This window comes from Schistocerca americana, chromosome 6 (genome assembly GCF_021461395.2).
Source record: "Schistocerca americana isolate TAMUIC-IGC-003095 chromosome 6, iqSchAmer2.1, whole genome shotgun sequence".
Classification (NCBI taxonomy): domain Eukaryota; kingdom Metazoa; phylum Arthropoda; class Insecta; order Orthoptera; family Acrididae; genus Schistocerca; species Schistocerca americana.
This window is the reverse complement of record NC_060124.1, coordinates 398404959-398421865: the sequence shown is the minus strand read 5'-3', so window position 1 is coordinate 398421865 and position 16907 is coordinate 398404959. Positions and strand designations below refer to the sequence as shown.

Below are 16907 nucleotides of genomic sequence, written 5' to 3'. Positions count from 1 at the left end.
CAGGGCTGTGCAGAGGATGTTCATTGTTTCTGAACCAAACCGTTGAAGCGTCCAATTGGCCGTTGGGGGGGACGGCGTTTTCGTGCACTAAGTGAGGTGGCACAGTGGCTAGTACACTGGACTCGCATTCGGGAGGACGACGGTTCAATCCCGTGTCCGGCCATCCTGATTTAGGTGTTCCGTGATTTCCCTAAGTCACTCCAGGCAAATGCCGGGATGGTTCCTTCGAAAGGGCACGGCCGACTTCCTTTCCTAATCCGATGAGACCGATGACTCCGCTGTCTGGTCTCCTCCCCCAAAACAACCCAACCCGTTATCGTGCAGCAAAGTGATTTCGTTCGACAGCGTTCCTGGGCGTTTCGACTTCCTAGCGCCTCTCAGTTTTTACAAAGTGTCTTTGTAGCACGCCGCACTGATTACGGTTCCACGTTCGAAGAACTCAACAGGCAGAGGGACCCTGCAGGCGAAGAAGGTTACGTGGTAACAGCATTTCGAGCCCGAAGGCAAACGGCGACGCCAACAGCGGAAACATCTCACATCTCCCCAGCAACAGAAATCCAAAGCTGTTCACACATATCGGGGGTCATGATGACCTTCTCCGACTGCAATGGCGCGCTGCTCGTAGAGTTCAGCAAGCGTGGAACCACAGTTAGTGCGCTGTGCTATCGAGATACTCTGCAGAAATTGCAGACTGCCACTAAGTCAAAATGCCCAGGAACTGTGTCGCGCAGAATCATCCTGTTGCCTGACAATGTCCGCCCTCCACACTGCCAATTGGACGAAACCTACACTTCAGGGATTTGGTTGGGAGACACTGTAGCATCCTTCGTGCAAAACGTGGACGTCGGTTTCTGTGTGACATTAGGTGAGATTAGAATAGTGGGTGCAATTGTGGATCCGTCAGCAGCCGAACACTTCTACGAAACAGTAATTTATCATGTCGTCTACGACTGGGTTAAATGTGTTAGTGTTTATGGTGATTACTTTTGAATGGAACCATCCCATGGTTCTGTTGTGGCAGTGTTCGATTTTCATTCGACTGCCCCTCATACGAAACATGTGCACAGATAGTGTATTCTTAGAACCTTAGTAGATATTTTGTAAATAATATACAATGAATATAGCAAATCCCGAGACACAGCAAAGCCTATCTCAAACATACAAGAACTAAACGACATGTGTGGCTCTATACGATATGTACAGATTACATACATATTTTGTATAGCCGGTTACTTGTTCACCTAAGGATATATTCACTAGACTTAATTCTCATACAAGATGGAATTCAAAGTCGCTATTAAAATATTCGTTGGTACATCGTTTTAACTTCGATAACAACTGAGTGATCAGTTCCATTTTTAGATTAAATGAGTCAGTGGTGCAATTGCTCGATAAGTCTTAGGATCAACTGAATCTCCAGCACTACATAATTTTCTTACTCGACAATAAATAATTTGGATTTAACAAGCAGAGGACAAGCCTCTCTCATCGAATGATACTGCACATTGAGAATAGTATCTCTGTTGGGCGTAGGTTCAATCCCGCGTCCGGCCATCCTGATTTAGGTATTCCGTGATTTCCCTAAATCGCTCCAGGCAAATGCCGGGATGGTTCCTTTGTAAGCGCACGGCTGACTTCCTTCCCTGTCCTTCCCTAATCCGATGAGACCGATGACCTCGCTGTCTGGTCTCTTCCCCCAGACAACCCAACTCTGTTGGTCGTAGAACTAGAACTCCGCCCGAACAGGCCACGAACGCCCAACGGTACCGACCAGGCGCCGTGTCATCCTCAGGCCACAGACGTCACTGGATGCGGATATGAAGGGGAATGTGGCCAGCACACCGCTCTCCCGTTCGTATGTCAGTTTGCGAGACTGGAGCCGCTACTTCTCTATCAAGTAGCTCCTTAGTTTGCCTCACAATGGCTAAGTGCATCCTGCTTGCCACCAGCGCTCGGCAGACCGGATGGTCACCCATCGTACCGCTAGCCCAGTCCGACAGCGCTTAGCTTAGGTGATCTAACGAGAACCGGTGTTACCACTGCGGCAAGGCCGTTGACCCTTTTGGGTATGGCCGGCAGAAAATAGACGACTCGGAGGTTGAACATCATTAATCAGTCAGCTATTCCTAGGTTTAGCGCTTTATAGAATAAATCTTTACTTAATAAGAAAATAAGTGAACGCGTCTGTATACATTTGTGTTGTGGCGTAACAAGCTAGCTACGCCACACTGAGAAGGGAGCCGAAAGAAAGGCACGCGTACATACACGCCGACTGGCGTGAATTCTGGAACAGGATAAGTAGTGAATTCTCATAAGAAAAGTATGCAGCTCCTCGAATACTTATCTTTTATTTATCCTTGCTGTTTACAGCATTCTGGATGAGACATTTCATACGATAACTATCAAACTATGTAAGGCTAATGGCGCCTTGCTAGGTCGTAGCCATGGACTTAGCTGAAGGCTATTCTAACTGTCTCTCGGCAAATGAGAGAAAGGCTTCGTCAGTGTAGTCGCTAGCAAAGTCGTCGTACAACTGGGCCGAGTGCTATCCCGTATCTCGAGACCTGCCTTGTGGTGGCGCTCGGTCTGCGATCACACAGTGGCGACACGCGAGTCCGACATGTACTAAATGGACCGCGGCCGATTTAAGCTACCACCTAGCAAGTGTGGTGTCTGGCGGTGACACCACATTCCTCCCCCGCAAATCGGCGAACGGTCGTGTGATAAGGCTTCCGCCCGCCGTGGGGAGGACCCCATGTTGACGTATGCGATGAGGTGGGGAGCCTAACAACAGGCGAGGCTGTGCCACCCGCACCCGGCCATTCGGTCCGAGGGGAGCTAGGAAACGCCTGAAAACCTAGTCCAGGGTGCACGTCAACATGCGGTGTATGCGCCCGTAAAGAGACAGGAGGGGCCGAAGGGTCGACGTCCATTGCGTCGGGGTACCCGACGCGCGAAGACGCCATGTGGTCCGGAGCGGGCAAGAGGTCCATGGCGGAGGACAGCTGGTCCCGGGAAGCGATCGGCGGCGCGTGACCCAGGGAGGCGCTTGGCGGCTGCAGCGAAGCGTCGAATGCGGGCGGCGCCGGCGGGAGAACAGGCGGCGGCGGCGGCGGCTGCGGTGGCGCGTCGCCATGGGGCAAAATGGAAAGCATCGTCGGTAACACCTGGGGATGAGGCGAGCCAGTAGATGGGTCCCCAGGGCGCTGACAGGACGGCACCGACGCTGAAAGCAGACGGGGAGCGGCAGAACCCGTGCGACGACAGAGGCGCAGCTGATTGAGATTCCGACGCACCTCACCAGAGGCCCCCAAAACCAAATACATCGCGCGGCCGAGGCAGCGAAGAATGCGCCCTGCGAGCCAACGCCGTGAACCTCGATAGTTGCGATAAAATACAACGTCGCCTGGAGCAAAAGCAGGAGTCTGCCGCTGCACAGGAACCTGATGCGGCGGATGCAGCAAAGACATCAAGGTTCGATGAGGACGACCGTGGAGCAACTCAGCCGGCGAGCGACCATCTCGGGGCTGAGAGCGATACGAGGACAAAAAGAGCAACAACGCGTCCTCCCGAGAATGCGACTCTTTCAACTTCAACATCTGTGACTTGAAAGTCCGGACCAATCGTTCAGCGGCACTGTTTGACTGAGGCGAAAACGGCGCGGATGTCAGATGTTGAATACCATTGGCCTGGCAGAACGACTGAAATTCTGCGGACATGAATTGTGGGCCATTGTCGGAAACAATAGTCTGCGGAAGACCTTCAATGCAAAAGATAGCAGACAACGCTTGGATGGTGGCAGAGGACGTCGTGGAAGACATCCGGACAACAAAAGGAAAATTACTGAAGGCATCTACCAGAACCAACCATCGAGCATTCCAGAATGGACCAGCAAAATCGATGTGCAAGCGCTGCCAAGGGGAAGTGGCTTTTGGCCATGCAAAGACTTTCCGCGGCGGTGCGGATTGTTGTTCGGCACACGCCATGCAAGAAGAACACATATTCGTAATCGCAGCATCGATTCCGCACCAAGTACAGTGCTGACGAGCAAGTTGTTTCGTTCGCACTATACCCCAATGTCCTTGGTGAAGAAGCCGTAAGACAGAGGACTGTAACGAACATGGGACCACGACTCTGGACTGATCATTATCAGAACGCAACAAAAAAACACCACGTCGTACAAAAAGTCTCTCCCTATGAGCAAAAAATCTGCGAACCAACGGATCCTCGATCCGAGACTTTGACAAAGGCCATTGCGTAGCAACAAAATGCAAAACGGTAACAAGGACAGGGTCAGCAGCTGTGGCTGTAGCTACACGACGAAAATCAATCGGAAACGATTCGACCACTTCATCGGTTTCCGAATCAATGAACATGCAAGCAAGTTCGGAAGAATCGAATGCTTTATCCTCAGCAACAGGCAAACGGGACAACGCATCGGCGTTTCCGTGCTTAGCAGTGGACCGATACAAGATATCGTAGCGGTACTGCGAGAGGAAAATAGACCAGCGAATGAATTTTTGCGCCGTACGTGGAGGTACAGGCTTGTTCGGATGAAAAAGCGATGTCAAAGGTTTGTGGTCTGTGATGATGGTAAAGTGACGACCATACAAGAAATCATGAAACTTAGTAACACCAAACACGAGAGCCAAAGCTTCTTTCTCTATCTGTGAGTAATGTCGTTGCGCAGACGAGAGCAATTTTGACGCAAAGGCAATAGGGCGATCATGCGAGCCAACTTTGTGCGCAAGCACAGCACCGATCCCGAAATCCGATGCATCTACCATCAACAGAAGGGGTTTCTGGGGATCGAATGGCGTAAGGCAAGTATTAGAAAGCAACGCCGATTTCAACTGGCGAAAGGCGCATTCGCATTCCGTCGTCCAGACGAACGGAACACCTGTACGGCGTAAGCTATGAAGCAGAGCTGAAATGGAAGAGGCATTGCGCAGAAAGCGATGATAATAGTTAATTTTACCCAACACACTCTGTAGCTGCTTCACATTCCGGGGTGAAGGCAAATCTTGTATGGCACGGAGGTGCTCTGGACTCGGATGTATGCCTTGGGCATTGATGACATGTCCCAAATACGGCAAGTCCCGAGCAAAAAACACACATTTGTCCTTCCGCAAGCGAAGACCATTTTGTCGCAAGACCTGAAATAATGTTCGTAGGTGTGCTAAATGCTCGTCGGCTGTCTTTCCGGAGATCACAATATCGTCCAGATAGTTCGCAGCAGTAGGGACCGACGCACAAACAGTTTGTAAATATTGCTGAAACAATGCAGGGGCGAATGCACACCCGAATGGCAGTCTTCTGAAGCGGTACAAACCAAGATGCGTGTTAACCACCAAGACGCGCTGGGATTCGGCGTCCACTGGGATTTGCAAGTACGCATCTGCTAAGTCCAACTTGGAAAAGTATTTACCCGGGCACAGTTTATCAAAAAGATCTTCCGGGCGGGGTAAGGGAAAAGTTGCAGTCACTAGTTGTGGATTCACTGTTGCCTTGAAGTCCACACAAAGTCTCAGTTTTCCGGAAGGTTTTGGCAAAATTACTAAGGGTGAGGCCCAGAGAGAAGCTTGCACACGTTCAATTACACCTTGTGATTCTAAATCGTGTAATGTTCTTGCGACCTCATCACGCAATGCGTGAGGAACATTGCGCGCTCTGAAAAATTTCGGTTGCGCGTTTACTTTCAGTTCCAAATGTGCTTCATAGTTTTTAGCGCAACCAAGCCCCGGTGCAAAAATGTCTGCAAATTCTTCACACAGACGAGAAACACTATCTGATTCACTGATAGGACCTGATTTACTATAGACATGTTAAACAATTGAAATAAATCTAAACCAAACAAGTTCACTGCAGTAGAAGAACGAAGAACGTAAAATGACACAAGCTTTGTTTGTCCCTTGTATGTTGCAAGAAGGCTGCACTGTCCTAACACAGGAATGTTCTGTCCTGAATATGTACTGAGCTGAACATTTGCGGCACGCAATGGAGGTTTGCCCAGTTGTTTGTACGTGTCGTGATTGAGCAATGAAACAGCAGCTCCGGTATCGAGCTGGAATGGAATGACCTTGCCATTAAAGTCCAAATCTACAAAAAGTTTATTGTCCTGCTGACGACAAGAGCGACTGTCTCGTGCAATTTGAACTGATACAGGTACAGCATCACTCGCTAATTTACGTGATTTCCGGCGACGTCGACGCACACGTTGTGTGGGACGAACACAGTCACTGTTAGAGAAAGTGGCACGGGACGAAGTGGAATTAACTACATGAATGTCCATGGGCGAAGGTCCACGAGCCTGAGTATTCTGGGTTCGATTCCGGCGCGAAGCAAAGGGCCTGGAATGATTAAGAGTGTCTGATCTGAGCTTTTTCTGGCAAACACTTTGGACATGTCCTTTCTTATTACAGAAAAAGCAAATAGCTTTGCGGGACGGGCAATTCTCACGCGAATGTCTAGTAGCACACCGCGGGCATGATTTCACTGCAGTTGTGGGCTGGCGCGACATCCCGGGGGTGTCGGCTGGCGCGGCACACCTGGTTTAGAGCGTGGCGGCAGCTGTGGGGACGTGTGCGAGGGCAGTTTACCGGGCCGGTTAATGTTACACACGGCTGTCGAAGTTGCAAATGAGTCCTGAGCACAGTCAAGTGTGTCTTGCCTATCCAATATGTCTATCACTTGTTGAAGGGAAGGATTAACGAGTTTCAAAATTTGCTCCCGTATACGAACATCAGAAACGTTCTGTGCTATTGCATCACGCACCATAGTATCTGAATAAGGAAGGTCACAGTCACATTCAAACGCACAATCCCTAGTAAGGCCTTGCAAAGTTGCAACCCACTCCCTATTAGTTTGACCGGCCGTACGTTTTGTACGAAAGAACGTATACCTTTTTGCAACTACATTAACTGTTTCTTTGAAATAGGCGTCCAATGCCGACAAAATTTCTTCGTAGGACAGAGTTGCTACGTCGCGTCGGGGAAACAATTTCACTATCACACGGTACGTTTGCACCCCTACACACGACAATAAATGAGGCTGCCGCTCGTTACCTTGAATTCTGTAGGCGGCGAAATGAAATCCAAACTGGCGGGACCACTCGGTCCACGATTCCACGTCTGGGTCGTAGGGCCTAAAAGGCGGTGCAACTGCATGTTGTGGCTGCGGTAGCGGTGAAGCGGCGGCTGCCGCATCGGTTTGAATGGCACGTTGATTCAAATGGCTCTGAATACTATGGGACTCAACTGCTGAGGTCATTAGTCCCCTAGAACTTAGAACTAGTTAAACTTAACTAACCTAAGGACATCACAAACATCCATGCGCGAGGCAGGATTCGAACCTGCGACCGTAGCGGTCTTGCGGTTCCAGACTGCAGCGCCTTTAACCGCATGGCCACTTCGGCCGGCCGAATGGCACGTTGACCCTGGACGAGCTGTCCAAGGGCATCCAATAACGCCTGCGTCTGCTGATTCTGTAAGCGATAAAATTCGGACAGTACATCCGGCGAAGCCATGACACAAATAAATGTAAGCAATTAGAAAGAACAAGACCCTTTCCGTTGTCTCGTCGCCAATCTGTTGTGGCGTAACAAGCTAGCTACGCCACACTGAGAAGGGAGCCGAAAGAAAGGCACGCGTACACACACGCCGACTGGCGTGAATTCTGGAACAGGATAAGTAGTGAATTCTCATAAGAAAAGTATGCAGCTCCTCGAATACTTATCTTTTATTTATCCTTGTTGTTTACAGCATTCTGGATGAGACATTTCATACGATAACTATCAAACTATGTAAGGCTAATGGCGCCTTGCTAGGTCGTAGCCATGGACTTAGCTGAAGGCTATTCTAACTGTCTCTCGGCAAATGAGAGAAAGGCTTCGTCAGTGTAGTCGCTAGCAAAGTCGTCGTACAACTGGGGCGAGTGCTAGTCCGTATCTCGAGACCTGCCTTGTGGTGGCGCTCGGTCTGCGATCACACAGTGGCGACACGCGAGTCCGACATGTACTAAATGGATCGCGGCCGATTTAAGCTACCACCTAGCAAGTGTGGTGTCTGGCGGTGACACCACACATTTGCACAAGGAAAAACGCCGTAGGATGTATCCAGTTAAACAGAGATTGAAATTTGTGAGATAAATCACTAGCAGTAACAGTGAAATTTAGTTCAAACTGGACTGAACATTAATTCTATGCAAACATGAGAAAAAGCTTACACATATACATAAGATCATGGTTGCTGTTGCCTGCTTTAGATAACCAAGTGAGTGCAAAAATTAACCAAATGCATCTACATGTACATCATACTCTGCAAGCTACATAACGGTGTGGAGAATGCGTCTGGTACCACTAACTGGTCGCCCCTCCGCTGTTGCACGCGCGAATGGCGCGTGGGAAGAATGATGTCTATGTGCCTCTGTACTAGCTCTAATTTTCGGAATATTCTTGTCATGGTCATTTCGCGAGATGTATGTGGGAGGAAGTAAGACAATGTCTGACTCTTCCTGGAATGTGTCTCGTGGGCTTGCAAATCATTGGATTCGCGTAAAATGGGAATAATTTTATGCTACGGGAGGCTCAAACGTCCTCGACACACACACTAACACTATGCAGGAGAAGAAAAAGAAACTAGAAGAATTACAACATGCACCACGAACACATATAGCCGGTAAAGGTATGCTCCATCGGCCTAACACATCAGTAATGAACACCGAAAATTCATACCTTACAACTGAGTAGAAATAACGAGACGAAATGTTATTCAGATCGAATATACAGAGTTAATAATTCACAGATGTACGGATATACCTAACACGAATCAGTATAGGACCACCTGACCGCCGGCCGATGTGGCTGAGCGGTTCTAGGCGCTACAGTCTGGAACCGCGCGACCGCTGCGGTCGCAGGTTCAAATCCTGCCTCGGGCATGGATGTGTGTGACGTCCTTAGATTAGTTAGGTTTAAGAAGTTCTAAGTACTAGCGATCTCAGAAGTTAAGTCCCATAGTGCTCAGAGCCATTTGAACCATTTGAACCACGTGATCGAACACGTTATCTTGCAGAATAAACAAAAAAAATTCCCGTTTCCGAAGTAATAAAGGAAGGAAAGAAACAAGAAACTGCTAATATAAAACTACGATGTTGAAATAATCACAAGCACACTGTAGCCACGTCCGCTGGCGCAAGCGCCCAAAGCAAGACCGCACAAAAGTATGGAAGTCACGAAAAATCAAGAGAAACACATAAACACATATAAGAAATTATATGCACTCGAATGTAACTCAATTCGAAGCCTACTGATGAAGGAGGAACTGGAGAATGTGAGCTGAAGGTTCCTTCGTTGTTCGAACACGTGGACCAAGCCGCACAAAGCCAGATCAGGAGAAAATACGAACATTTTGAAAATCGTTTATTCTGGTGAAAGAATGAACCACGTAAGAAAATTACCGCAAAGTAATTGCCAGAGGAAACAGATTCTGAGAACTGAAGCTCTGTAAAGCGTATACTATTTGGGATAGAACAAAGAAAGGAACACATACTAATGGACAGAAATTACGGAATAGAAATGAAACTATAAAAACAGAAAAATTAAGAATATAAGAAACGCAAGCACGTTCACACCGGTAAATGAGGATACCAGCTGAAACCAGCCGTAGCTTCCACATTCTTAAGTTTCGGAAGAACAAGGTAACTACCTATAAAAATCGAATGACTGCAAAACCCAGACACTCCGTAAAATAAACAAGCTATACCACATGATTATTAAGATCTGAAGCTGCAAAATAAATGCGATAATACTTCAGCTAGGCTGAAACTTATCCCATCTCAGTTAGTATACTCGTCTACTGCAAATAAGCGCCCACGAGCAGCCTCATTCACCAAAGTCCCAGGAACGAGTGAAGAGCAGTATAGCAAAATCGGGGTCCACACGTGTTGCGGAAGTGGTCAGAGGAAACCCTTTCCGCACCCTGCCAACTTCAGCACAGTAAAGCTTCGACCGGAAGGAACCGAACCTCTTTGCCTCACTCTAAGCCTGTACAAGAGTTGGCTAAACTGTCACAGTAGCAGGCGGGAAGTTCATCCACAACCAGGCACCTTGAAAACACAATACACAATCACATGCACTCACTCTTGTCTTTCCAACAAGAAAGGGATGGGATGGAAACATAAGGATGCAATGTTAAAACAACATAAGCAAGGGTGGGGAAGGTAGGGTAAAGACAGACACTTAATGGATCTACATACAGGGTGTTACAAAAAGGTACGGCCAAACTTTCAGGAAACATTCTTCACACACAAATAAAGAAAAGGTGTTATGTGGACATGTGTCCGGAAACGCTTGATTTCCATGTTAGAGCTCATTTTAGTTTCGTCAGTATGTACTGTACTTCCTCGATTCACCGTCAGTTGGCCCAATTGAAGGAAGGTAATGTTAACTTCGGTGCTTGTGTTGACATGCGACTCATTGCTCTACAGTACTAGCATCAAGCACATCAGTACGTAGCATCAACAGGTTAGTGTTCATCACGAACGTGGTTTTGCAGTCAGTGCAATGTTTACAAATGCGGAGTTGGCAGATGCCCATTTGATGTATGGATTAGCACGGGGCAATAGCCGTGGCGCGGCACGTTTGTATCGAGACAGATTTCCAGAACGAAGGTGTCCCGACAGGAAGACGTTCGAAGCAATTGATCGGCGTCTTAGGGAGCACGGAACATTCCAGCCTATGACTCGCGACTCGCGACTGGGGAAGACCTAGAACGACGAGGACACCTGCAATGGACGAGGCAATTAATTCTTCGTGCAGTTGACGATAACCCTAATGTCAGCGTCAGAGAAGTTGCTGCTGTACAAGGTAACGTTGACCACGTCACTGTATGGAGAGTGCTACGGGAGAAGCAGTTGTTTCCGTACCGTGTACAGCGTGTGCAGGCACTATCAGCAGCTGATTGGCTTCCACGGGTACACTTCTGCGAATGGTTCATCCAACAATGTGTCAAACCTCATTTCAGTGCAAATGTTCTCTTTACGGATGAGGGATCATTCCAACGTGATCAAATTGTAAATTTTCACAATCAACATGTGTGGGCTGACGAGAATCCGCACGCAATTGTGCAATCACGTCATCAACACAGATTTTCTGTGAACGTTCGGGCAGGCATTGTTGGTGATGTCTTGATTGGGCCTCATGTTCTTCCACCTACGCTCAGTGGAGCACGTTATCATGATTTCATACGGGATACTCTACCTGTGCTGCTAGAACATGTGCCTTTACAAGTACGACACAACATGTGGTTCATGCACGATGGAGCTCCTGCACATTTCAGTCGAAGTGTTCGTACGCTTCTCAACAACAGATTCGGTGACCGATGGATTGGTAGAGGCGGACCAATTCCATGGCCTCCACGCTCTCCTGACCTCAACCCTCTTGACTTTCATTTATGGGGGCATTTGAAAGCTCTTGTCTACGCAACCCCGGCACCAAATGTAGAGACTCTTCGTGCTCGTATTGTGGATGGCTGTGATACAATACGCCATTCTCCAGGGCTGCATCAGCGCATCAGGGATTCCATGCGCCGGAGGGTGGATGCATGTATCCTCGCTAACGGAGGACATTTTGAAGATTTCCTGTAATAGTGTTTGAAGTCACGCTGGTACGTTCTGTTGCTGTGTGTTTCCATTCCATGATTAATGTGATTTGAAGAGAAGTAATAAAATGAGCTCTAACATGGAAAGTAAGCGTTTCCGGACACACATCCACATAACATATTTTCTTTCTTTGTCTGTGAGGAATGTTTCCTAAAAGTTTGGCCGTACCTTCTTGTAACACCCTGTATATACATGTAAAACAAACACGGTTTGAACAGACACGGACAGAAAATGTATGAAATCGTAGCTGATGAGGACGTACTCAGCTGCTGACACTTCCGCTGGGCATGGTTTACTAACTTGGTTGTTATGAAATGGCTCATGCAGTGACCTTTGAAGGCTTGCTAAATAAATGCAGAATAAATAGTACAGATTTTATGAGTAACGAAGGTCTATACCTAAATTCATGTAACAGTAAATAAAATCCACAATGGATGGAACAAGAGTAAGAGCTCAACATTAATCATACCAAAAACAGCAGAGTTAAGTTACACTATGCCACAGATTATAGAATGCACAAACATCGCGTTGTAGGTTTGACATGCTCGGAGCCCCAGACGTACAAAATAAACAATTAAATGGCAGTTGTGAATCAACTCGCAAATTGCGATTATGGTTCCGCATCAGCTGTACAATATTTGAAAACAAATGAAAATTTGTTCTCGACCGGCGCTCGAGACCCGGTTTTCCTGCTTGTCGCTATCGGCCGCTTAACCAATTCGGCTATCCGGGTTCGAATCCCGGTCCGACATAAATTTTCATTTGTTCTCAAATATTCTACAGCTGACGCCGAAAATTCCTTCATTCCAAGAGATCTTCCATCTCTGCTGTTGAATGCGGTCGCTCATTGGCATCCATAAAAATCAAGTCAGGGCAGAATGCACCCCTTAAACCATGCATGTAAGGAAGCAGTACAGTGTCCCAATAACGCTGACCGGTGAGTGTGCCGTATTGAAAGGAGCAACCATCACAAATCGCGTGACTTCAGTGTAATTATTTCTTTGAATAAAATTGTCGTTTCTGCTAGTCTCATTTATGTCTTCCAGTTACCTTCTGTACTATGCTGTAGCAGTTCTTTCTGTGTATGGACCATATTTCGTCGAGATATTTTACGTGGCAGGTAAACTACATGAGAAAATTACTTCCGTCCTTGAGTTTTGAACACCAGTGCACTTGGATGGGCAGGCCGTTTAGATCTAGAGTTGATAACGTTTAGAGTTGTGCGGAACCAAGATGGAACCCTATTCAATAAACAATTCCCAAATATGTTTACAATATAACTATAAGTATTTGACTGAGTGGTGCCAACGGCCTTGCCATAGTGGAAAGACCGGTTCCTGTCATATGACCGAAGCTAGGCGCAGCCGAGTGTGGCTGGCACTTTGGTCACTGTCCGGGTCTGCAGAGTGCTGTGGGCAAGCGGAGTGCACTCAGCCCTTGTGAGGCCAATTCCGGAGCTGTTTCACTGAGTGGTAGTGGCACCGGTCACGAAAACTGACAACGCCCGGGAGAGCAGTATGCTGGCCACATGCCCCTCCATATCCACATCCGGTGACGCCTATCGACTGAGGATGACACCGTGATCTGTTGATACTGTCAGGCTTTCAGAGGCATATTTGGACGGAGTTAAGATTGACTGATACTAATGGGTTGCAGGTGCCTCCATTCAGTATGAACTTGCAGTTCACTGACATCGTTTGATTATTTATTTTTATTTCTCATGTAGAATACCTCTCGTTGATTTTCCCAAATTGCGTTATATTAGTTGTGATGCAGTTGAGCTTCTGCTTGCTATTAGCAAGAACATTGTGATCATGAGAGGAGCCAGGTGATTACCGCCCCTCCCCCTTCAAAGATCAGCCTTCATCGAAGAAATAAGGCGCAGATTGTAAGGAGGTGAAGGGGAGTGTCATATTGGGCGTACAGGACAGGGCGTTGCGTCGTGCCAAACATAAAGGCTTCTTCCTCGCTTTCTCGCATTGGCGCCCCTACACCACGGGCATCCATTCTTGCATGATCAACCTTCTGGTTCATTCGTGTGGCTTGTCGATACAACATGAAATTTAAATTTCTGTTAGAAAACGTGTGGCTGGATTAAGAATGGATGCGTGTCAAAACTTATTTTTAAAAGGTTTTCAATTTTTATGCTGACGGGTTTATTCAGTTTTATTCGGTTTCATGTAGTGGAACGACGCACCTTTCCAGTTACTCTGAACACTGAAACATGTTACTGTATTTTCTATTTTGATCATTTCTTGTTGTTGCAGGAAATTATCAAGAACAAACAATGCGGATATGACGTCAGGAAACCAGGTTATGTGAGTATCTGCATTGCCAAATAGCTTGATTCTATACATAGTCTGTACAGTTCCAAACTCTAAATAACAGAAACCTATATCAGTGAAATAAAATGCCAACTGTGACTTATGCGCAGACTTATGGGCAGAAAACTTTTCTTATGTAGTTTTCAACAATTTTGTACTTCACAGGTAAAAGCAGTCTGAAAGAGATGGTGAAATTTGTTTCGGCTTTATGCTTGAGTAATTTAAAACTGACCATTGTTTCATCTTTGAATGGAGAGGCGAACTTGCAAACGCGACTCGTTACCGGTAGGATGCCGCGATCAGTGCTGCGGCCGTTGTATCGGACAGGGGCAATGAAACGCTTCCTTTCTCTGGGCTTGTGGTGGGTGGAGCGTAACGAAACTCAATACTCTCATCACACTGGGATAATTAGGAACGAAACAATGTAAAGATAAATTGATTAAGGAAGAAAGGACAAAGGATACATGATCCTCTGTCGGAGAGGTACACTGGTGGAAGTATCCTACGTAATTTTACCGTTTGCGTTTGTGGTTGTCCCATAAGTGCAGTAAAGTTCTGTGAAAGACCAGGAATTCGTACTAAAATGGTCTGGCATTCGTAATCAACTTCTAAAAGCCTCCGAAAGTCTCAGATGGATGTGAACTGCAGTTATTCATTAGCTGCTATTTCAACGGCTTAACGAGATCTGTGATATACGAAGCAGGGTAAAAAGGAAAAAAGAAGCTTTTTTTTTTTTTTTTTTTTTTTCTCTAAAGGTCTAAATTGAAGGTGTTGGAAAACTTTGCTGTCGAGAAACGAAGTGGATGGATATGATTTGAGCCTGGAGCCGTAAGCATCTATTTGAACGGGTACTGATGAGTTGCGTCAGAGGCAACGAGGATGAAACGATAAGCGGTCTGTCACTGAACGTCGTGATATGTAACGAAAAATTTCAAAATGAAAGATTACGAGATTAATAACTATATAGGCATGTTCTTGCGTGAAAATACTTGTCACTTATCACAAGATACAATGGTGATTACTTGCGTAAGACTCAACTGAGAAAAAGAACATTTGTATCATTATTTTGCACGAACTAGAAGGTACCGTGAATATTCAACGAATTTGCACAGCACAAATACAACGGTGATATAAGTGCTGATTTGCTGTCTATGTCTCTCCCCACCAAGAGCCGACCTAATTTCAGGTTGAAGGCTACGTGACGCAGGGAACGAATAGTTCTGCACGAAACGGGTGACGCGAAAACTTATGTAAGGTGGATTTTATCGTACTGGGACGCGATGCAGTAGTTCTGGCACACGATATAGTCGTTCTGGCTTGTGATTCGCGAACTCGGAGTTACAGAATGTCGTGTGAAAGCACTATTTATTCAATGCAACATAAACTCTTAAGTATCTCACATAACAATAATCTTAAAGCGTTTTTAGTGTTAATTTATTCGAATCCCAGCGACAAAACGTATAATCAAAGACTCTACAAAGCACATAAAACTTAACTTAGGCTTACTACTTACTTTCGACCGATAATGGATGCAGGAGAACATATCAAAGTACAATCTGTCGATAAATACACGCAACAGCCAGGAAATTTCACATTGATTCCTGGCTGTCAATGAATTTTGATTCTAGGACACTTCAGAGTCGACGCATAAATCAAAACTATGGACAAATACTCGTGAGAGTAAAACAGGATGATGAGGGTCTAACGCTCCACCAATAACGTGACCGTCAGAGGTGCAGCTCTATCTCGCATTGGACAAGGATGGAACAGGACTTCGGACGTGTTGTTTTGAAAACAGCACGGTATTCATCTTAAGTGTTTTGCGGAAATCGCAAGTAACATAAATCTGGATTGAGAAATGAAGATTTTAACGCTGCCTCTTACGAATGCGAGTCTTTGTCAGACTGCATTTTCGATACAGGGGTAGACGATGGCTACTGCTACTTCGGATTTGGAGGGCATCATCCTGGTAGATTTCATGGACAGAGAGAAAACAATAGCTAACCTTAATGTGCTACGTTATTGGTTCAGTGCAGAACCTTAGATAGGCCGTAATACCCTTCATTACTAAATCGTCTGTGCGAGACGTCGACTGAAATAGGACTGCTCTTTCACGAGTATAACGCTCCAACCAACGCAGTAGCATTCGCTATGACAAAAGGGCATCATTTATTATTCTAACTGACCCTTTCCCATCTTACTCGAAAAAAATTTTTCGCATGTCCTATAACATGAAAATTTGAGTTGGTGGAAGATATAGGTAGCAGACGAAGAAGGCATCACTTCCACAACGTCGTTTTACGCAGAATTTTACAAAATCTACTTATGGGATGAAAAAAATGGGAGCTTTGTTGAGCTGTGTGCATATTCGATGGAGAGACTGTAGAAAAATAGTGTACTGTTTTCACTAGTCAAAATCATAGATCGCTTTTATACAGGACGTAGCAAACAAGCCTCATAATTTGAACGCCAGTGATGTCGACGTACTTTCAAAATAGGACACACGCATGCATTTCAGTTTCTGTTAAGAATTTTAGTGGAGCAGTTGCGTTCATAACTGTTGACAGATAGGTCTGCTTTGGAGCTTTCAAAGGGGCGTTAGGTTTCATCTCAAAGATATTAGAATTTGCTACCAAGATAAGGTTACGTAGACGAAGGAAAAAATATCCTCTCAATGTCTCGATACTCGCAGTCTTTACGGACCGAAGGTATGGGCTCTGCCTTCAGGAATGTATAAAAATATTATTCACAGTTATTTTTGGGAGGTATCGTCTTTCGAAAGGCTCAGTGTTGTTTAATATCTGTCTCGAAAGGAGAATTCCATAAACGCCAGCAAAAGAACTTCTGGATTTTGGTGAATGCGTCCGTCGTTAAAAATTATCTGGAAGGAATTCTCAGAAAGCAAACAACTTCGCACAGGTGAAATTT

The 16907-nt window shown here is 46.2% G+C and overlaps 1 protein-coding gene across 1 annotated transcript in view; it reads left to right on the top strand.

The window, feature by feature from the left end:
- The window catches only part of LOC124620169 (tetraspanin-5), a gene marked incomplete at its 5' end in the record, with an annotated part of 109376 nt that overhangs the window by 49297 nt on the left and 43172 nt on the right, over positions 1-16907 (top strand). The window contains one exon of the mRNA XM_047146839.1: positions 13923-13973. Within this exon, the coding sequence (XP_047002795.1) occupies positions 13923-13973 (51 nt within the window). The remainder of the gene's footprint in view (positions 1-13922; positions 13974-16907) is intronic.